The 22,877-nt window shown below is 45.5% G+C and overlaps 1 protein-coding gene across 2 annotated transcripts in view; it reads right to left on the minus strand.

Moving 5' to 3' along the window:
• Positions 1-22,225, minus strand: part of ZNF235 (zinc finger protein 235) — a 38,204-nt gene extending 15,979 nt beyond the window's left edge. The window contains exons 1-4 of one of the 2 annotated variants that reach the window (XM_005596324.4): positions 22,146-22,225; positions 20,175-20,237; positions 8,305-8,431; positions 6,484-6,567 (exon numbers count right to left, since the gene is read on the minus strand). In XM_005596324.4, coding sequence (XP_005596381.3) covers positions 6,484-6,567; positions 8,305-8,431; positions 20,175-20,189 — 226 coding nt within the window. In that variant the 5' untranslated portion in view covers positions 20,190-20,237; positions 22,146-22,225. Of the gene's footprint in view, positions 1-6,441; positions 6,568-8,304; positions 8,432-20,174; positions 20,238-22,145 lie in introns of both variants that reach the window. The other variant, XM_014741319.3, reaches the window with a different exon arrangement.
• Positions 22,226-22,877: the final 652 nt, after the last annotated feature.

The following is a 22,877-nucleotide window of genomic DNA, read 5'->3' on the forward strand; positions in this document are numbered from 1 at the left end:
TTAGAGATCACTGCTCCCAACTAGGTAACACACATTTTTTCCAAATACACATGCAACATCCATCACGATAAACCCTATGCAGGGCTATAAATTAGGTTTCCAAAGATTTCAAAAGACTGGAATATTAAAGAATACGGTCTCTGGCCACACACAGTAAAATTAAATTCAAAACCAGTAACAAGAAGATATCCAGAAAAGCCCTAATTACATGGAAATTAAACACACTCTAAATAACCCACATGTCAAACAAGAACCACATGGGAAATTAGAAAATATTTTGAAATAATAAAGAACGTCATGTCACAATTTCTGGCACGCAGTTAAATAGCACTCAGATAAAGTTAGTTTTCAATGTTTGTATTAGAAAGCAAGAAACATCTAAATCAATAGCCTAAGGTTCCATCTCAAGAAGCCATAAAAGGAGAAATTAAGAAGGAGGAAAGAAATAAAGAGTGAAAATCAACTAAATAGAAACACACAGAGGGCCAGCCCTATGGTGGAGTGGCTGAGTTCGTGAGGTCTGCTTCGGGAGCCCAGGGTTTTGCTGGTTCGGATCCTGGGCACGGACATGGCACCGCTCATCAGGCCACACTGAGGTGGCATCTCACATGCCACAACTAGAAGGACCCACAACTAAAAACACACAACTATGTACCCGGGGGGCTTTGGGGAGAAAAAGGAAAAAATCTTAAAAAAAAAAAAAAAAAAAAGACAGACAATAGGGAAAAATCAAGGAAACCAAAAGCTGGGCCTTTAAAAAATAATTAATGAAAGTGATAACCTCTAGACTAATCAAGAAAGAAAATAGAAAAGACAGACATCACCAACACCAGGGATGAAAGATGCGGTAATACTAAAAATCATAGGGGCATTAAAATAAGATATGGGGCTGGCCCTGTGGCTCAGTGGTTAAGTTCATGCGCCCCGCTTTGGCAGTCTAGGGTTTGCCAGTCCGAATCCTGGGCGCGGACCTACACACCACTTATCAAGCCATGCTGAGGCAGCGTCCCCCAGAGAAAAGCTAGGACTTACAAATAAGATACACAACTACGTACTGGGGCTTTGGGGAGGGAAAAAAGGGAGGAAGATTGGCAACAGATCTTGGCTCAGGGCCAATCTTCCTCAAAAAATAAATAAATAAATAAATAAAATAAGGAGATACATTGAACAACTTGGATAAAACATTCTAATTCCCTGAAAGATACAAATTAGCAAATCTGCTACAAGAAAGGCAAAACATTTAAATAGTTCATGAATTGAATTCCTAAATAAAAACATTGTCACAAAAGGACTAGACAACTTCACTGGTGAATTCCATTTAGCACTGAGGAAAGGATTAACTCCAGTCCCAGACAAACCCTTTCGGAAAACAGAAGAGGGTTACTTCTCAAGTGACTGACTAAGGCCAGTGCTATCCTGACATCAAAACCAGACAAAGACGTCAAATGCAAAAAAATTACAGACCCAAATCCGTACTTAACAAAGGTGTGAAAATCCTTAACAAAGAGGAAATCTTATCTGTTTCTAGAAACATAATTTAAAAAGGTCCTAAATAATAAATACGTGGGGTTAATCCCAGGAATGCAAGACTACTTTAACATGTGAAATCTCCAATGCATTTTACCATTATTAACAACATAAAGGAGAAAAAAATCTTATCTCAGTAAAAGCAGAATAAGCATTTTGATACCTATGCGTTCAAGCTAAAAACTCTCATTAAATGAGAAAGAGAGAGGAACTCAACCGATTCAGGGAAGCTGAAACATCCCCACTGTGAACGCCACGCTCAGTGATGAAAGACTGGACGCTGTGCACCTGCATTCAGACAAAAGAGGACAAGAGGCACACGGACTGGACAGGAAGGAAAGAAAACTATTTATTTGCAGAGGTTATGATTCTATACATAGAAACTCTAGAAATGTATGAAAATGCTTCAAGATGACTGACAAATAATAACATGCAACTGAAATTTCACAATGTTGTAAACCATCATAACCTCAATAAAAAACAATGCTTCTAGAACAAGTGAATAGAGGAAGGTTACAGGATACAAGGTTGATGTAGAAAAACCAACTGTATTCCTCTACGGTAGAAGCAAGTAATTGAAATTAAAAAGCTATTCTTTATATAGCATCTAAAGAATGAAACACTTCTAAAAAATTAAAATATACAACTCCTATACACTAAACACTATAAAATGTGATACTGTGATTTACAGCATATATATGTTGTGGTCTTTGTCCATAACTCCTGTCTCGGGACTCCCCAAACCCTCGGAAATTTCTAAGTGATAAATGGGAGCATTTTTTGTTATAGTATGTGGTCTTTTATCATCAGTTCCTCAAGTGGCTTCAGAGCCATAAAGATGCAATGGGTATCCTGTTATCCATAACAAGCCCCTGTCAACCACACCCGAGTTTATGTTACTGAAGTAACTTTTGGAAAGCAACTAAGAATGGGGGATGGTTGCCAGGGGAACGGACCATGATTAGAGGGTGGAACTTTCAGTCCTGTGTCCTGTCATCCCATTCACCCCCCCAATCTCTGGGGAGATGGGAAGGAGGCTGAATCACCAATGGCCAATGGTTTCATCAATCATGCCTATGGACAGAGCCCCCATAAAAACTCAAAAGGAGGGGGCTGGGGGAGCTTCCAGGTTGGTGACCCCGAGGAGATGGCAGGGAGAGTGGAGGCCCAGAGAGACCCTGGAAGTTCTGGGCCTCTTCACACATACCTTGCCCTGAGCATCTCTTACATCTGGCTGTTCCTGAGTTATGTCTTTTCATAATCAACTGGCAATCAAGTAAGTACAATGTTTCTCTGAGTTCTGTGAGCCACTCTAGCAAATTTCTGGAACCCAAGGAGGGGGGCGTGGAGCATCTTGTAGAGTCAGAATAAGAAAACGCTCAAAAAACGTAAGGATGGGGCATGACAAAGGGATACGGCAGCCAACCTGAAAGATCAAAGCAGCATCAATTTGACAGCAAAATAAACAGCGTGCTATTGCATTATGACCCAAAATATAAAATCAATATACCTCAGTCCACAGTGATCACAGAATAGGTTTAAATGAGAACAAAGAGTTACTGTTGTAGGGGCCGTGATTCAGCAGTAATGACTTGACGGAAGTGAAAGAAGAAAGTACCAAAGCAGGACTGCCTTTGAACATCAAGGAGACAAAACTCATGACTACAGAAGAACTACACAACTGTAAGGTAGACAATGAAGGCACTGGAATCGTTAAAGATTTCGTTTACTTTGGTTCAGTCATCAATTTAAATGGAGATGCAGCCAAGAAATCAAGAGAAGACTGAGACTCAGAAGGACGGCAATGAAAGAATTAGGAAACATTATCAAGTGTACAGAAGTGACATTTGAGACCAAGGCCAAGACTATCCACATCCTCGTATTCCCAATTACTACGTACAGGTGCAAAGGCCAGACAGTGAAGAAGGCTGGCAGGAAGACAATGGAGTCATTCGGCATATGGTGTTGGAGGAGAGCTCTGTGGATGCCCTGGACTGCCAGCGAGACGAACAAGTGGGTCCTAGAGGAAATTAAGCCTGAACGACCACTGGAGGCAGAAATGGTAAAACTGAGGCTGTCCTGCTTTGGGCACATCAAGAGAAGGCAGGATTCTTTGGAAAAGACAATAATGCTGGGAAAAGTAGAAGGCAGCAGGGAAAGACTCCTTAAAGGAAGCCATAGGCCTGAGTCCATGGGAGCTGAGCAGAGCTGCTGAGGACAGGACGTTGTGGACATCACTGAGGGTCGAAGCTGATCGGACAGCACGTGACGACATTACCAAATGACGCAAATTACATGTGAACTGACTCAGACTCACAAAAGGTTCAACATTTCAGTAATTTTCTTTTCCTACACAGGATTCTCCTTATCTACACAGATGCATCAGTGACTTCCGTAAATGTCATGCTTGAAATTTGTACCAGAAAAGTTCACCTAGGTCACGTGATTGTTTAAGTACTAGGAGAGAGGGACAGAGAAGACAGGATGGATGGGTAAGTGAGAAGCTGACTGCCTGGCTGGGAATGTGGATTCCACCTGAAAAACCTGTTAAAACTAATAAATGAATTCAGCAAAGTAGCAGGATGCAATGTCAACACATAAAAATCAGTTGCATTTGTATACACAAACAATGAACGACCCGTAAGGGCAATTAAGCAAACAATTCCATTTACAATACCATCAAGAAAAATAAAATACTCAGGAATTAGCAAAAGAGGTGAAAGTTTTATACACTGAAAACTATAAAACACTGACATAAGAAATTAAAGAAGTCATTAAAAAAATGGAATCACATACCATGTTCATGGATTGGAAGATTTATCATTGTTAAGATGTCAATGCCACCCAAACAGATCTACAGATTCCATGCAATCCCTGTGAAAATCCCAACAACACAGTAATGGAAAAACCCATCCTAAAATTCACAGAGAATCTCAAGGGAACTGGAAGAGCGAAGACAATCTTGAAAAAGAAGAAAAATCTGGAGGACTCACACCCTGATTTTAAAACTTACTACAAAGCTACAGAAATCAAAGCAGTGTGGTACTGGCATAAAGACGTACACACAGACAGAACAAGGGAAAGGGTCAGACAGCCCAGAAATAAACCACTGGATATACCATCAAATGATTTTTGTCAAGGGTGCCAAGACCATTCAGTAGGAAGAGAACTGTCTTTTTTACAAGTGGTTCTGGGAAAATTGGATATCTACGTGCAAATGAATGAAGTTAAACTCTGCCTTACGCCATATACAAAAATCAACTCAAAATGCATCAAAGACCTAAATGCAAGAGATGAAACTCCTAGAAAAAAACAGAGCAAAAGCATCATGAGACTGGATTTTGCCATGATTTCTTAGATATGACACCAAAAGACATAAGTAACAATAGACAAACTTGACTTCGTGAATATTAAAATCTTTCGTGCATCAAAAGACCCTATCAACAGAGTAGAAGAGCCACACCCATAACGAGAGAAAATACTTTCAAATCATGTGTCTGGTAAGGGATTAATATTCAGAATACACAGAGAACGCCTAAAACTCAACAACAAACAACAAACACCCTGATTCAAAAATGGGCAAAAGACTTGAATAGACAGTTCTCCAAAGATACACAAAGGGCGAATAAGCACATGAAAAGATGTTCAACATCACTAATCATTAGAGAAATGCAAATCAAAACAATGAGATCCCACTTGAGATGCATTAGGATGGCTATTACTTTTTTAAAAAAGGAGAAAATAAGTGCTGGAGCGGATGTGAAAAAGTGGAAGCCTTGTGCATTGCAGGTGGCAACATAATGGTGCAGCTATTGTGGAAAACAGAATGGTGGTTCCGCAAAAATTAAAAATAGAATTACCACATGACCCAACATTTCTATTCTAAATATATACCCAAAAGAATAGAAAGAAGGGACTTCTGCAAATATGTCTACACCCAGGTTCACAGCAGCGTTATTCACGGTACCTAAACAGTACAAACAACCCCAAATTCAATGGATGAATCAAGGAAATGTGGTGTGTACATCCAATGGAATATTATTCAGCTTTAAAAAAGGAAATTCTGACACATGTTACAACATGCATGAACCTTGAAGATATGATGCTAAGTGAAATAAGCCAGACACAAGGACAAATACTGCAAAATTCCACTTACGTGAGGACCTGGAATAGTCAAAGTCACAGAGGCAGAAAGTAGAACAGTGTGACTGAGGACGAGGAGTGGGGGAAACGGGGAGTCACTGTTTCATGGGGACACAGTCTCAGTTTGGGCTAATTAAAAAGTTCTGGAGATGGACAGTGGTGATGGTTGCACAACAATGTGAATGTTCTCAATCCACTGATTGTACACTTAAAAATGGTTAGAACAAATTTTACATTATGTATATTTGACCACAATTAAAAAATCTGTATATGCTAATAAGATGGGTGGTGTAGTGCTTAGTCACAAATTAATGCAAGTTAAGGACATGGAGAGTGAAGGGAAGATGGTATTTTGAACAGAGCAGTCAGAGACGGACTCGGGTGAATGATTTCTGAGCAGAGACATGAATGAATAAGAAACAGGGGTCAGAGGTTTATGGCACAGCACCTTTCCAGCCGGAAAAAAGAAAGTACACAGTCCTGAGGCAGAAGCGTAACTGTCATATGTGAGGAACAAGTGATGCCGGCAGAGACAAACGGAGGAGGAGATGACAGGAGAAAAATGTAGAGTGAATGGTAAAGCTAGGTGAATGAGCAAAACATAGGGCCTTCCAGGCCCCTTAAATCCTCTGGATTTTCCTGAGTGAAATGAGAAGCCAGCAGAGGGTTTGAAGCAGAGCAGTGACATGACACGACTGACGTTCTCAAAGGGTCTCTAGCTGCTGTGTGAAGAGAGCATCCAGCACAGAGGCAGAACAATGGGGCTGTCACCTGCGAGGCCTCGAGCTGCCCAGTTCTCCCCTGAGGGCCCACCTCTCTGAGCTGGAGTCTCCTTCAGTGAAAGCTTTTCCTCTCTCTCCAGCTGGGATATCATATCTGGTTTGGAGGACGGATGCCCTGTCAAAAGATTTAAGTGAAAACATTAAAGACAAAGAGAACTGAAAAATGGCTCCAATCCCATAACGTAAGGCTCTGCCCCTCCCCCAAAGCATGGTTTCTCAAGACCCATCAAAAGAAATACATTTAGGATCATTAGAAGTCCATTACTATCACCGCCATATCGTGATTCAGAAGACATACTTGGTCACTCAGATGACCAAAACATATTTGGCCTTCATCCACGATTCCTGGCTCACAGGTCCTGAAACCCTTGGAATTTCCTTCACAGGTCCCAGAACCCTCAGAATTTCCTAAGTGTTGAGTGTGATACAGGTGTCTCTTGTTCACTGAGGGTGACTTCTGGACCCCACCCAAGGGTGGGGGCTGGTTGCCAGGAGAACCAGCCATATGATCAGAGGATCGGATCTTTCAGTCCCACCCGCTGATTTCTGGGGAGCCTGAGGCTGAATCAACTGCCAACGGTCAATGACCTAATCAACCATGACTACATGACGAAACCTCCATAAAACCCAACAGGACAGCTCACTGGCCCTTTCTTGGAAGGCTTCCATGTTGGGAAACCAGAACACTTCCTTGTGCCACTGAGCCGGGCCCCAAACTCCACGAGGACAGAAGCTCCTCTGTTTGGGACCTTGTCCTATCTATCTCTTCATGGGGCTGTTGATTCATATCCTGTAACATCTTTTGTAATAAATCGGTAACTGAGTGAGTAAACAGGCTGTCTCAGGTTCTCAGTGAGCCGTAGGAACCTCCAGTTTGTGGCCGGTCATCCAGAAGCACAGGTAACAACCTGGGTTGCGACTGGTGCCTGGAGTGGAGGGTCGTCTTCCGGGCCTGAGCCCTTTCCCTCTGGAATCTATCTCCGGGTAGACAGTCTGAGAATTGAGTTGAATTGCTGGACTCTCTGCTGGCATCTGAGGACTGCTTGTTAGTGTGAAGAAGCCTCTACATACACGTGTTGGAATTGGATCCAGCACCCTTTGCAACCACGCAAATTGCTGAAATAAAAGATTAAAGACCCTGTTTCTAACCAATGTGTGTTCTCATCCCATCCTTTCCGGAGTCTGACGTCCTTCCTGTAAACTTGCAGTTACTGCTACGATGCACACCATTCTTGCTAAGGAGCTCTGAGATTGTGACTCTATTCTCTATTATAAAAATGCTGATGCAACTTACTAAATTAATTTCAAGACACACCAATGGATCATGATCCACAAATTTAAAAAAGATAAATGAAATAAGGAGCAAGGGGAACCCAACTCAACTGTTCATTTATAGTTCATTTATAAGAGATAATGTAGGGCTGGCCCAGTGGCATAGTGTTTAAGTTCGTGCACTCTGCTTCAGTGGCTCAGGGTTCGCTGGTTCAGATCCCAGGCGCAGATCTAGCACCACTCATCAAGCCACACTACGGCGGCATCCCACATAAAACAGAGGAAGATTGGCACAGATGTTAGCTCAGGGCCAATCTTCCTCACCAAAAAAAAAAAAAAAAGATAATGTAAAAAGAGTAGAAACATCTTCTCTTTATGCTCCAAAGGAACTAGAAAACTCTGATCTCTAAGGAGCCCTGAAGGCTTGAACCACTGGGCAGAGGTCAGGGGTGCTACTAAACATCTTAATATGCACAGGATAGTCCCCACAACCAAGAATTATGTGCCCCAAAATGTCAGCAGTGCCGAGGTTGGGAAACCCTGCTTGAGGGGATCAGTTAGAGAGGGCGTCTGTCCTCACCCACAGAGAGCAGGTTCCGGAAGTTCTCCAGCATCACGTCCCGGTACAGCTTCCTCTGGGCGGGGTCCAGCAGCCCCAGCTCGTCCTCATTGAAGGTCACGGCCACATCCTTGAAGGTCACTGCCTCCTACAACACCAAACACACGCAACCTCAATCTTCCACCAATGGCCGCTGGGAGACGAGCAGACCGAGAAGGTGGAGGACATGTGTGGGGAGCTCTTCCAGATTCTGAGGAACCTCAACAACTCTTCCTGGTCGTTTCTCTTCCCCCTCCACATTCACACCAAAAATGCTGTGGGCGAGGGTGACAGGAGAAGGAAGGGAACGGAAAGAACACTGTCTCGTGTACATGTAATACGGTGCCTCTTATACAGTCACGTCTCTAGAAGTGTCATTGTTAAATCAGGGACGCACACGTTTTACAGTCTGACTGACAGTGCCAAATCCTGTAAGCAATTTTGAGTTCCTTTGGTGCCAACAGTATCAAATAGTGCCTGTCTCCTGCCCTCCCTGGTCGATGCCTGCCAACCTGACAGGCCTCCAGGGGCCCTCCAGAGCAGGCACACGGTTCATTCTCTTCTCAGAACACGCCGGATCTGTCGCCTGCAGCAGCAGTCAGCGTCAAGCTTAAGAGCACAGGCTCTAGAGACCGGCGGCCTCGGTTCACACGCTAAGGCCCTGTCCGTGACTAGCTGTGTGACCTTGGACAAGTCACCTAACTTCTGCATACGTCAATCTCCTCATCTGTCTAATAGCACTGCATCATAGGGTACTTGAAGGGGGTCAGTGAGAAGAGGTGAAGGACTCAGTTAGGACAGTATCTGACGCATATTGATTACTCCATAAATGTCAGCTGTCACTATTACTATCATCATTTTTCCTGGCTGCATGGTATTCCACAAAAGTGATGATGTAATATAGGGCTGCCCTGTGGCCAAGTGGTTAAGTTCACATGCTCTGCTTCAGCAGCTGGGGGTTTGCCAGTTTGGATCTTGGCTGTGGACCTATGCACCACTCATTAAGCCGTGCTGTGGCAGTGTAACACATAAAAAATGGAGGAAGACTGGCACTGATGTTAACTCAGGGCCAATCTTCCTCACCAAAAAGAAAAAAAAGGTGATGATCTAATATATTTAACCATCCCAAATAATTAAACCACAATAATTTAAAAAATTTAAATTATTAAGAATGTTGCAAAAACCACATTTTTACATGGGTCTCAGCCAACTTGTCTGGTTGTTTCCTTACGATAAGTTCCAAGAAGTGCCAATTGCACTGTCAAAAAATATGCACCTTTATTTTGCTAGTATAATGGCAATTTTCCCAATTAACTCTTCCTGGAAGAGAGAAGTGTCCCTAATTCTCCACACTCTGGCCCAAACTGGACTTTATCTTATCTTTTTAAATCTCAGGCAATTGGGTAAGTGACAAAAACAGCTCTTTAAAAAAAATTCCCATTTACTTAACTTTTTGAACAGATGCTCTTTCGATATATTTTTTTCACATACTGCATGATCCTTTCCTTGCTCACAGTCCTGAGTATCTTACGCATCAGTACGATTCCTCTTGAGACTGTCAGGTGTGTCTCCAGCACGGATAAATTCCCACCCTCACCCCTTCCTGTTTCCCATTTGTCTTTGTTTACGGTGTTTCTCTGTATGGAAATAACAATTATTCATCTAAAGACTCAACTCATCTCTGCATTTGTTTTGGCCGGAGTTCTGAGCATCTCTGGACTAAAAAACTGGATGACACACATGGTAAGGAGGCAGGCGCGAAGAAGAGGACCCAAGTGAGAAGCAGTGCTATTTCTGGAGTCTTCCATCCACCAGACATGCCAGGCACACCCACAATGTGGCCTCGGGTCCCTGAATGAAGTCGCTTTTCCTCTGAGTCTCTCCATTTACCCTAATTGGATGCCTGAAATTCCTGGCTTAGGCAACAGGGACTTGAGTGTCAGCTGGGCACTGACCGGACTTCAGTAGGTCTCTGGGTTCAGAAACCTGTTTCTTTGTGTTAAAATGCAGGTGAGACCATCAACATCCTCGCCCGGCTGCTCCATGGAGGAAACGCCTGGCAAGCGCCTGGTGCGAAAGCCTTTGGAAACTAAGTATGTACTTCTTTGAAACAGACTAACGTGTCGATGAATAAAACTGATCCTTGGCTATAACACAAACATGATTTAACTTAGAATTAAAGAATCCAACTCTTTTTGTTTGAAACTAAAATTATTTTCTCCGAGCTCAGTACCAGTTGGACTGTGTTGCACAAGCCGTTCTTCAGACACTCTTTGCACAAAATGTGAGGCAGCACGTGTGAAAAAACAATTGCGTCTGGGGAACTTGGAGGAAAAAAATGGTAGAATTGTCAGGATTCCTGTTCGGAAAGAAAGGTTGTACATAGAAAAACTGTCACTGGAAACATCTATCAAATAGTAAAATTCATAAACCACAGAAATAAGGAGAATGGGGAAAAATATTAGGTAAACTATGGAAAATGATGCAGCCATTTATGATGTAGGGACTATAAAATTAAATTGGAGACATCCAAAATGGTCCTTAAACTGTGATCACAAATACATACATGTAAATGCAAAGGAAAAGGAATGTGGGAAAACGAAAACTGCTGATCTGTAAATATGTTTATCCTGAGGGTATTGTTCTTCATTTTTTAAAAAAAATATCTATTAGGGGCTGGCCTGTGGCTGAGCGGTTAAAGTTCTGTGCACTCCACTTTGGCAGCCCAGGTTCACGGGTTTGGATACTGGGCATGCACCTGCTGCACGCACTCATCAGCCACGCGGTGGAGGCGTCCCACATACAAAGTGGAGGAAGATCGGCACAGATGTTAGTGTAACCCTGGGCCCGTGTAGAGCCAGTCTGAACAGACCTCCATCTCTGATCAACAAAAGTGATTAAGGATTGTCTTTCAGAAAAACTGCAAAGTCATGCAGCCAGGGCACGCACAAAAGGAGAAATCCTGACCTGAAATGACCTCAGAACCAAAGCTCCTCCCTCCCACAGAACCCAAGGACTGGGATGTGACCGGAACTTGAAAGCTGGACTCTTATCAGAAGCGAGGGGTGCCACATTCAGGAAGATCCGGTGTTAAAATTCTTTCTCCTTTCACCACACACCAAAATAAACTCAAAATGGATCAAAGACCTAAAGATTAGGCCTGAGACAATAAGACTTTTGGAAGAGAATATAGGCAGTACACTCTTTGACATCAGTTTCAAAAGAATCTTTTCGGACACTGTAACTCCTCAGTTGAGAGAAACAATAGAAAGAATAAACAAATGGGACTTCATCAGACTAAAGAGCTTCTTCAAGGCAAGGGAAAACAGGATTGAAACAAAAAAACAGCTCACTAATTGGGAAAAAATATTCACAAGCCACTTATCCGACAAAGGGTTAATCTCCATAATATACAAAGAACTCACATTGCTTAACAACAAAAAAACAAACAACCCGATCAAAAAATGGGCAGAGGACATGAACAGACATTTCTCAAAAGAAGATATGAATATGGCCAATAGACACATGAAAAGATGTTCATCATCGCTAATCATCAGGGAAATGCAAATCAAAACTACACTAAGATATCACCTTACCCCCAGGCAGGACAATTTCCCTTAAGACAAGTCCCTGCAGGTGTCGATGGCCAAGGCCAGCCCAGAGGGTTTTCTATGTGCATACTCCCTTTTCAACTTTGGACTTATACAAATGGAAAAACAACATGTCTACTTATCAAGACGATCCCAAAAGGATGGGAAGTTTATTTACGTCCATCTTTGCTACTCATGACCCCAATTGGGCGGACATTCAGGCCCTTATGGACACACTCCTCACCCCAGAGGAGCAGAGGACGGTACTGGACAGAGCTCATCAGGGGGCGGAGAGACTCCATGAGTCACAACCTAACAATCCAATCAGGGCTCCAGCGGCAGAGGCCCCACCTGGAGTTGACCCAGGCTGGGATCCCAATGACCCCGGAGATCGGGCAAGGTTAAGCCAACATAAAGCATGTCTAATAACTGGAATGCAGGAGGGGTTTCCAAAACTAAGAAGCCTAAATAAGGTCCAGGAAGTACAACAAGGGCCAAAAGAAAATCCTTCAACCTTTCTAGAGTCTTTGAAGCCTGCAGAAAGCGCGCTGACATGGACCTGGAGCATCCGGATAGCATGAAGCTGGTCAACATGGCCTCTTTCAGCCAGAGAGCACCTGAGGTAAAGAAGAAACTGCACAAATGGGATGGGGGATTAGGGATGCCCATCTCACAGCATGTTGAGATTGCATTTAAGGTGTCCAATAGCCGAGACCAGGAACAAGAGAAACGAAAACAGCGGGAGATGTGGCACCAGGTCAGTCTACTCGCGGCTCGGCAGCCTTCAGCCACAATCCGCCAAGGCCAATGAGAGAAGACAGACAGCCACGGGTGAGAGCCCTGGGGCCCCCACCTTCCAACCGCAAGAGATACTCAGGCCTGGGGCCAAGACAATGTGCCCTTTGTAAGCAGCAGGGACACTGGAAATGAGAATGTCCCAACCTCCCTCTGCTGGAGGGGAAAGAGGCTGGCCTCAAAGTCCCCCAGATGCCACAGCTGCAGGAAGGATGGAGTCTGGTGGGTCCTTCAAACTCCATTAGCTCCATCGACATTTCCTACGAGGAACCCCGGGGAACCACAGCAGTGGGAAAGAAACTCAGAGACTGTGTGATTGACACCAGAACTACTTATTCTGAACTTACTCTAAATCCCAGGCAGGGCCCTCCCTCCCCCAGGGCCACATCCATTCCTGGTGTCTCTGGCGAAGTTTGTCATAAGCCTTTCCGACAGTCGCTCGAGTGTCACATAAAGAAATCACAGCCAAAACACAGCTTTCTGCATATGCCTGAGTTCCCTAGTCCGTTGTTGGGACGAGATCTACTGACAAAATTAAATGCCCAAGCGACCTTTTCACCAGAAAAAGCAGACACTAAAGTCCTCCCAGATCAAGCCCGTGCCTTCCAAGCAGTGCTGTCACAACTGGGAGAGAGCCTCGATCGGAAGTCCCTGATGAAATTCTGCAAAAGTAAGAGCAGACGTTTGGGCCGACGGGAGACCAGGGAGAGCCAAGACGGTTAATCCAAGAGTAGTTAAACTCTGCCCGGACACCAAGGCTCCAGGTTCAAGGCAAGCCCCTTCACAGAGGCATGCGAGAGAGGGTGCGAAGCCTCTGACAGCCGCCTTTCTCAAATGCCAATCAATCCGACTGTGTCGATCCCCATATAACACTCCCGTCCTACCAGTGCAAACACCCGGGACCGGAGACAACCATTGTGTACAGGATTCGAGAGCCAATAACCAAATGTTAGAGGATGCACATCCAGTGGTACCAAATCCTTATACTTTGCTTACAACTCTATCTGGAGACTTCTGCTGGCTTACAGTTCTGGACTTGAAGGATGCCTTTTACTGCATACCCGAGTCCTGAGTTCCAGCAACTGCTTGCCTTGAATGGGACAATCCAGAGACTAACGTAAAACGATATTGCTGGATGGTCCTCCCGCAAGGATTCCAAAATGCCCCCACCGTCTTCGGGGAAGCCTCAGCCAAGGACGTAAGGGATCTCCAGTTAAGTGAAGGAGTCTTACTCCAATACATGGATGACGTACTGATTGCCAGTAAAACTAAGGAAGCTTCAGACCCAACTACGATCCTTACCTTACACTTTCTGGCAGAAAGGGGATATAAAGTCTCTAAGAAAAATCACCAATTTCTCAACCGACTGTAAAGTCCCTAGGATTTGAGTTATCACAAGGACAAAGAAACTTACTGCCTGATGGAAGGGAGGCACTAGCTGGGGTGGCTGTGCCCACCACCAGAGACAAGTGCGAGGGTTCCTGGGCATGGCAGGATTGTGCCGTAGCTGGATCCCCAACTCTGGACTGACAGCCAAGGCCGTCCATGAGGCTCTCAAGGGTGCAGACAGTGAACCCCTTCACTGGACTGGAGGACGCCATAAAGCCTTCCAAACCGTGAAAGAGAAGCTGCTCACCGCCCTGCGCTAGGCCTCCCAGACAGCAGGAAGCCGTCTGACCTGTTTGTTCATGAAAGGCAAGGAGTTAGCCTCGGGCACTAACCCAGAATTGGGGTAACATGAGAAGGCCTGTAGCCTACTTCTCAGAACAGTTGGATACAGTGACTAAAGGATGGCCCGTCTGCCTGAGGGCGGTAGCCGCCAGCTGTGCCTTGTTACAGGAGATAGAAAAGTTTCCTTTGGGTCGACTCACTACTGTGCAGACTCCTCACCGTGTACATCCTCTTCTAGAACAAAAGGGAGGATACTGGCTCACCTCGGGGAGGATAGGTAAATACCAGGCACTACCACCAGACAACATGAATGTAAAATTAAAGGTGGTATCCACCGCAAATCCAGCCACTTTGCCTCGCTCTACCGTAGGAGAACCTGTCCATGATTGCATGCAAATAATTGAAGAGGTTTATTCCAGCAGCCCCGACCTGACTGCCCAGCCTTTGGAAAATCCGGATACGGAAATGTTCACTGATGGAGCATCTTCATGGACCGTGGACTCCAGGATGCTGAGTACGCAGTGGTGACTCCTCAGGAAAACCCAGAAGCAGAAGCCCTCCCTCCAGGTCCGTCTGCCCAGAAGGCAGAGATCAGCCCTCTTGAGAGCCGTGCACCCTGGAGCTAAGAGGAAGGTAACCATTTATACGATGCTCAGGATGCCTCCTCCATCGTGCACGCACATGGGGCCATATGGAAAGAGAGAGTGCTGCTAACTCTAAGAAGAAAAGACATCAAACACGCAGAGGGGATACTGGCCCTATTAGAATCTGTTCTGATGCTGGAAAAAGTGGCCGTAGTACATTGCCGGGGCCACCCAAAGACTGACAGCTACATAGCTAAAGGAAATAATCTGGCTGATCGGGCAGCAGAACAGGCAGCCAGAACCAAAGACCCAGATCCTAAAGCCCCAGCACTCACCCTGAGTGTGGATCCATCCCTGGTTAAGCCTCAGTATCAGAAACGGATTTAAAGTGAGCAGACGAATGGGGTTTGCACACAGACTCACGAAGCTCAGGTGGCGATCAGTACCAAACGACTAAAGCAGGCTGGACCTATAAAGAATGGGGACCAGTGCTTACAGCCGAGCACCGAACGGGAAAAATCAGTACTCACCTGCATCTGGGAACCTATTATGGGAAAGACGCAACCTACCAGTGGCTACAAAGTTTAATGTTGGTCCACAAATGCAAAGGACTATCCAGAAGGTAGTACAGAATTGCTTGATATGTGCCAGAAGCAATCCCCAAAGTGGGCCACCACCTATAATCCACAGGGGGCAAACCTGAAGGACAGAACCATGGGAGGATTGGCAAATAGACTTTACTGCGATGCAAAGAGCTGTGGGAAGTTACAGATTTTTGCTGGTATTTGTGGACCCTCCTAGGATGGGTCGAAGCCTTTCCGTGCAAGACAGAAGAGGCTTCCAAAGTAACAAAGGCCTCACTAAAAGGATTGACCCCTCGCTTTGGGCTGCGTCTTTCAATTCAAAGCGACAGCGGAGGAGCCTGCACAGCCAAAGTAACACAAGAGGTGTCTGGAGCCCTCGGAATGCAATGGAAGTCATGCACTTCACGGAGGCCTCAATCTACGGGAAAGACTGAAAAGATGAACCAGACGTTAAAGAAAACAATTGCCAAAATACGTCAGGAAACCAACCTAACATGGGATAGGGTCTTGTCACATGGGAGACCCCTCCTTAAGACTCAGTACTATTGCAATCTTGAAGATGGTCATGTTGTAAAAGAATTGGATGCTATAAAACGTGTACGGTCTCTAGGTGCTACTTTACATGCTATACGTAAGTACACTTCCAGGCGATTGATGTTCCCCCTCCCGACGTGCCCCTGCACTGCGTAAGCCCAGGGCATTGGGTGGGTCCCTCCTCAAGACGTGGAAAAGTCAACACCTTGAGGACCAACTGCAACCTAAGTGGAATGATGTCCTTCTGGTCACACATTCTTCAGTGAAATTAAAGGGAGTGAAGCGGGACTGACCCTGTGGCCGAGTGGTTAAGTTCGCACGCTCCGCTGCAGGCAGCCCAGTGTTTCGTTGGTTCGAATCCTGGGTGCAGACATGGCACTGCTCATCAAACCACGCTGAGGCAGTGTCCCACATGCCACAACTAGAAGGAACCACAATGAAGAACATACAACTATGTACTGAGGGCCTTTGGGGAGAAAAAGGAAAAAATTTAAAAAATCTTAAAAAAAAAAGGGAGTGAAGCCTTGGGTACACCACTCACGAGTTCAAATAGCCCCGATTTCCAGCCAGGACCTCCCTTGTCCCCTTTCTAATTCTCCAACAGGGAACGCCCTTCACAGACAGCAGCAAACGGAAGGACCGAATCTTGCAAACACTGGGCAGGCGTGGCGGCCTATGGCACGCAGTTCCACCTGAGAATATTCCTGTGAACCTCTAACTGATCTTAAGTTACTTTCCAGAAAAAGCAACAAAAACTGAGGGAACCCTTGGGTCTCCAGGTACCAGGCTGAGTGGGTTTCAATACCCTTTCTGACCCCTGACTTCGACTGACCAATACAACTATCTCCAAACCAGGAAGAGAAGACGGCATCTGTTGTAGACAGCTGTCCCAAGACTCCGGACCAGGCCTGTATCCTTAACCTTTTATCTCATTTCAAATCCTCGTGATGTTTAAATTGCTCTAACAATTAATTTCTAGATTGTCTTACTTTTAAACCTACCCCAATACCTCCCTCTGCCAGTTCTATAAGCTGGAATATAAGACCCTTTCATTAATCACAAAATGCCACTTAAGATTTTCCTGATATTCTGTTTGTTTTTCCAATCTACATCTGAATGGGCCTCTAATCGCAAGGTTTTACAATGGATTCCCTCCTTGGCAGCACACAACAGTCAGTCTAATTGCTGCACATGTGACCCACTTCCTGTTTCCAGTACGTCTGGGTTACCTTGCTTGGTCTCTCTCCTACAAGGTACAGATTGAAAAGCTTTAAAGTGATTTATGATCCTGAAACGTGGCCAATGGCCCACACCATTCATGATACAGGGTGTAGCTTCTCTTTCTCTCTTACTCAGACCATACAATGATCCCAAGAACTCACAAAGAAACTAAAGCAGACAGGTAATACTGCAAGAACTACAGGAGGTTTTACCCCAATCTGGGATGGATGCGTTTGGCGTCCTCCTAGTTATGGATCTTTAAATGTACCGGTACCCTTATGTTGGGAACAAAGAAATCATTCCAAACAAAATTTTCTGAATTGCACCAGAAATACGGGATGCATATCCCGAGTCATGTCAAAATACTATTGTACTTAAAGAAAGTGATTGGTCTGGAACAGACTGGTCTCGATGGCCAGGCATTTACTGGATGGCTCCTAATGGGACTCAGTGGTTCTGTGCAACAAACCTCTGGCCTTGGCTACCACCTGGATGGCTAGGGCGCTATGCCCTGGGCTTCCCTTGGAAGCAGGAAAGGATGTGTCCCGAGCTGACCTCCGTTGCTACTCTTTCTGTCCTTAAGGTCAGATGGACTCATTCAGTGTTCCACTGGTACGACCCACTTAGCAGCCATATTTGCTCCTCCCTTGGGGCTAGAAGATGTCATAACACATGTAGAAGCTCTGACTAAATTTAGGCCCTTCCCGATAGTCAAGTAGGAACAGCCTTGTTAACTACTTAAGTGTCTTTAATGAGGAAGGCTGTCCACCAAAACAGAATGGCCTTAGATATTCTCACAGCCTCCCAAGGTCGAACATGTGCAATTCTTCAGACTGACTGCTGTGTCTATACACCTGATGAATCTCCAATGTGCCATCCAGGTTAAAGCACATGAGAAAGCAAGTGAATGCCCTGAGTGACCCCACCCTCAGTCCTGATTTATTTGGTTGCTTCCCTCGGGTGTTGGTTCCTTTTTAAGATCCGGACTTCAATTTCTATTACTTTTTGGAATTCTTGTATTAGTCATAGTATTCAAACTGATTACTGTTTTCTTTACCCAGTGTTGTAAGACTAGTATGCAAGCTAACGTAATGATGGCTCGACAACTCGAAATGGTCGATCAATTTTATGACTCCGAACGAATTTCTCTTCCTGATAAAGACTATTTCTGATAAAACTTAAGAACTTATTTTGAAAATAGTCTTTTCCATAATTATAAACAATATAATCATAAAGAATCACAAAAAGCACAGGCACAATGTCCGCACAACAATCTAAAGTTAATTGAGAAACATATGAAAAGCTTCCTCTGTTAATGGGTATATATCCACGCTTGTCCACAGTGTCCCCCCAACGTGGATAACTAGGCAAACCAATGGGACAAAGGCCTAGCGCAGAGGCACCTGAGGGGCCCAGGGTAGGCAGCGACCACCCTGGCGCCGATGGATGATACTTTGATCATCAGTGCCTTCCACAGAAGGATCATCAAAAACAGGGAAAAGGATAAATACATGGAAAGCAATAGGATATATTAGAACATAGGAGGGAGCTGCTTAGTTTCAAGTTAATTTGGCCTAACCCAGTTTTTCACAAAACGGCCTGACTGGCCTGTTGGGCAGGCTTTGTACATCTGCTTTAGGCACTGACAATGTCCCCAAAGCCAAGATAGAGATGCCACCCTCCTCTCAACCCAGTCTCTCTTTATACATAAGAATTTCTCCCCAGTGAGGCATGGCTGTACCTACTAACAGGTCCTTTGGTGATGGTCTTGTTATGCTTCCTGTTCAGGTTTGAGAATCTTAACTCTCTCGTCAAGTCTACTCCCAGAGACCCAAGGAGATCAATCCCTCCAAGAACAACTCTCTGGAACTTGTGAGTAGTTACAATTATAAGCTGGTCATTCCTCAAGTCCCCGTTAGGCCCATGCCCTTTACCAGCAGGAAGCAGCTAGAGTGGTCATCACCCCATTCCCTCAAGATTGAGGAATGAACAATAAATAGGGGGGATTTGTAACCCTGGGCCTGTGTAGAGCCAGTCTGAACAGACCTCCATCTCTGATCAACAAAAATGATTAAGGATTGTCTTTCAGAAAAACTGCAAAGTCATGCAGCCAGGGCAGGCACAAAAGAAGAAATCCTGACCTGAAATGACCTCAGAACCAAAGCTCATCCTTCCCGCGGAACCTAAGGACTGGGACACGACTGGAACTTGAAAGCTGGACTCTTATCAGAAGCGAGGGGTCCCACATTCAGGAAGATCCGGTGTTAAAATTCTTTCTCCTCCACGTGCAAAATGTTTAGAAGCCCACCATAAATGTTTAGAACCTTATCACAAATGCCTGAAGCCCACCAATCAAAGCCTCTCCCACCACCGTTTCCATGTGCCAACCTGTTCTCCCTAACCTCTTAAATTTCATCCTAAATTGGGAATCAGGGAGACAGATCTGAGGACACACGCCCCCTGTCTCCCTGGAGATCAATCTCACAGAATAAAAGCTGCTTTCTCCCCTCAAAAGCTAATGTGTACTTAATTGGCTTGTTTATGCAAATCAGGCAAAGACCCCCAATTTGGAGCGGCAACATTAGCTGAGTTAATCTTACTTAAGCAAAAAAAAAAAAAAAAAAGGAAAAAAAAGGAAGAGTGGCAACGGCTATTAGCTCAGGGTGAATCTTCCTCACCAAAAAAAAAAAAAAGGTATTAAATTTTAATTTTCACATAATTATTTGCAAATAAGCAAAAAGCAAGAGCCTAGCTTATAGCAATTCCTCAAGTGACTTTGGTTCCCTTTTATGTGACCAAGCAAGAAAACAGTATGTCCAATCTTTGGGAAATGAGATGTCCTTTTAAGAAACAGAAAGGCAAACCCAACTCACCTGGAACTTGGTCATTTTTCTCCTCTTCCTTCTGGGGAAAGGCAGAGATCTGGGAAGGCAAAACTGGGGAAGGGAAAGGCATCATGAGAGAGACGCTCGGGATGCTGCTGGTCCACATGGCACTCCAGGGGAACAGAAAGGGATGGCCTTTCTCTAGGCAGACGCAGTGGCAACCTGGCTGAGGGGCCAGTTCCAGCTTCCCCTGGGCACCCTCTGCCAGCTGCCTTTGTTCAAGAACAATCCACACAACAGCCCTAGCCCCAGGGAGCTCCTGGGGGACTTCGGAGCCTGGGTGTCAGAAGAATGAGCTACACAAACAGGCAGTCTAACGTCACAAGGCCAAAATGCCTGCGCTCAAATTCCGGCATTTCTACTTATTACTTACTAGCTGTGTAAACCCTGGGCAAGTTCATCTCTCTGTCCTCAACACAGGCACCTGTCTAGGGAGATGCGGATAATGCTGGTATTCCCTGGTTCCTGCAGCTTCAGACAAGCTTGGGCTCTCACGCTTCATAAAACAGCCCTTGGGAAGGTGCTTTCCCGAAAATGAGTCTTCTAAGAAACCTAGACTTCAAAGATGACTGCTGTGCCAAGAGTTACGGTGATTCTCAGACAAGTCTAGTTCTGACAGGTTATCTCACAGATAATTGGCTCCGTCGGTAATGAAAGTTAAATTACCACGGATTCCTCGCCAACAGATGTAATTACTCGCACATATTATCAAACTGCAAAAACCTCAACGAAGCTTCTTTTCCCATAGGCGTGGCGGTAATCAATGACTAATAAAAACCACCTCAAGAAATCGTGTTGAATTTAGATCAACAGCGCGGGGTTATGACACAACACTGAACGCTTCTTAACGCCTCGCTCCACATCAGTCGCTCTGCAAAGCTGCGATCAGCATTGGTCCTGATGCGGATAAACCACGGAGGACATCCCAGAGTCCTGCTGCAGACAACGCTCCCTTCTAACCGAGAGCCTAGAAGTGCAGGAATCCAGGAGTAGCGCCACGTCAGGCAGCGATCAGCGAAAGGACTATAGGGGTGGAAAAAGTGCTCCTTTCCTCCCTTGTAGGTTCTTTGGTTAGTCTGATAATTAAATTGCTATAAAGCAGACTACCAGGAGAAAAGCAGAAGCCTCAGAAAGATTTGAGGACTCAAAAGGGTGGCCAAGTAATTGAGGTTTATATAACATCACCAACCACGGAAATGGGTGGGGGGTCTGAGGATGCAAAAGGTGAGGAAAGCACAGGGCGGCAGAGGAGATGTTTCGAAAACAAAGGTTGCCCTGTTATGCAGAGAAGTTTCTTAGGTTAAAAGGGTTAATAGCTTTCTTCCTGGTACCGGCCCCCTTTCGGATGTAAATTTACGGAGTTTCAAGGTGGGGAGGAAAAGAGTTTTTCCGGAACCTGCTGGGTTTGGGATGCCTTCAGCTCAAAATAATCCTCATGCCAAAGTGGCCTATTTTGGGTTGACAAATTCTGCTCCCCTTCAGGACAGTGGCACTGCAGCTGGAGCTCCGATCGCAGCCCAGGCTCGCAGGAGCAGCCAAACAACAGGGCGCCGCTCCGAGCATCAGAATAGAATTGATGGTACCAGCCAGCATTTTTCCAGGCACTGTTTCTAAGCTTTCTCTAAGTAATCTCATTTAATGCTCCCAAGAACACCAGTGGGAAGGGATCATCCTTTTTAGCTATGAGAAAACGGAGGCGAGGCCAGATTAAGTAACTTGCCCTCCATCTCCCCGGAGAAACAGGCAGAGCCGGCCGGGAGGTCCGGGGCGAGGGCTGGGGGAGCGGAGCGCTGGGGACCCGCCAACTCGAAGCACGACCCCAGCGCGCCCCCGCCGCCTCCAGCCCGCCCTCCGCCGCGGGCCGCCGCTTCCCGTGCCCAGGAGCCGGGACCGGGTCCCCGCCGGCCCCACGCCGCGACCGGGAGCCCGAGGGATGGCCGGGACGCACGGCTCACTCACCTCACTCGGAGCAGGCTCGGCCCGACCTCGCCTTCCCGGAGCGGAACTGCCTCCTTCTGGACACAGGTCCCGGACTACACTTCCCAGAATCCCCAAGCGGAAGCGCCTCCAATTTCACACACCTCTTGGACTACATTTCCCAGAATGAAGCTCGCGGGATCTCGCTTCCCACCCGCAGGCTTTTGTTTTGGCTGAAGCGCGTTTGGTGGACTGACTTCTCAGGCGCGGAGAGTGTCAGTTCCTTTTTGTTTTACTAATTTGTTAAAACTCATGAGAAAAATAATCGCGAATGTGAAAAAAGGTGGCCATCTTAGAGGAAAGCGAAGGTTGCAGTATAAAAATGAGTTAAAAACCAAGTTTTTTACGGGAGGCTAAAAATGGGAAACATGAAAGTCATTTAGGCTGAGCTTGCTAACGCGACCTTAAGGAACACTGGACCTCAAACTTGTTTCGAATGCTGGCTCCCCAGATATCACCAATAAAACCTGTTAATAAGAGAAAGACTGAGTTATTGCTTCTCGGGGTGGGGGAGAACACCAGACCTTGGCACCTTGACGAGCAAAGTGTCGGAGCCGGGAAGGGCAAGGTTGAGATTCAATAGGAATTGGAAATTTGGCTTAAACCGGGTCTTTCAATGCAAGAGACTTTATTAGGATTGCTAAGGATCATGATGCGACAGTCCAGGATTGGTGGGAGCAGCAAGGAATTTTGTAGGTGAGGAATCTGTGGGAG

Source organism: Equus caballus, chromosome 10, assembly GCF_041296265.1.
Source record: "Equus caballus isolate H_3958 breed thoroughbred chromosome 10, TB-T2T, whole genome shotgun sequence".
In the NCBI taxonomy this organism is placed as follows: Eukaryota; Metazoa; Chordata; class Mammalia; order Perissodactyla; family Equidae; genus Equus; species Equus caballus.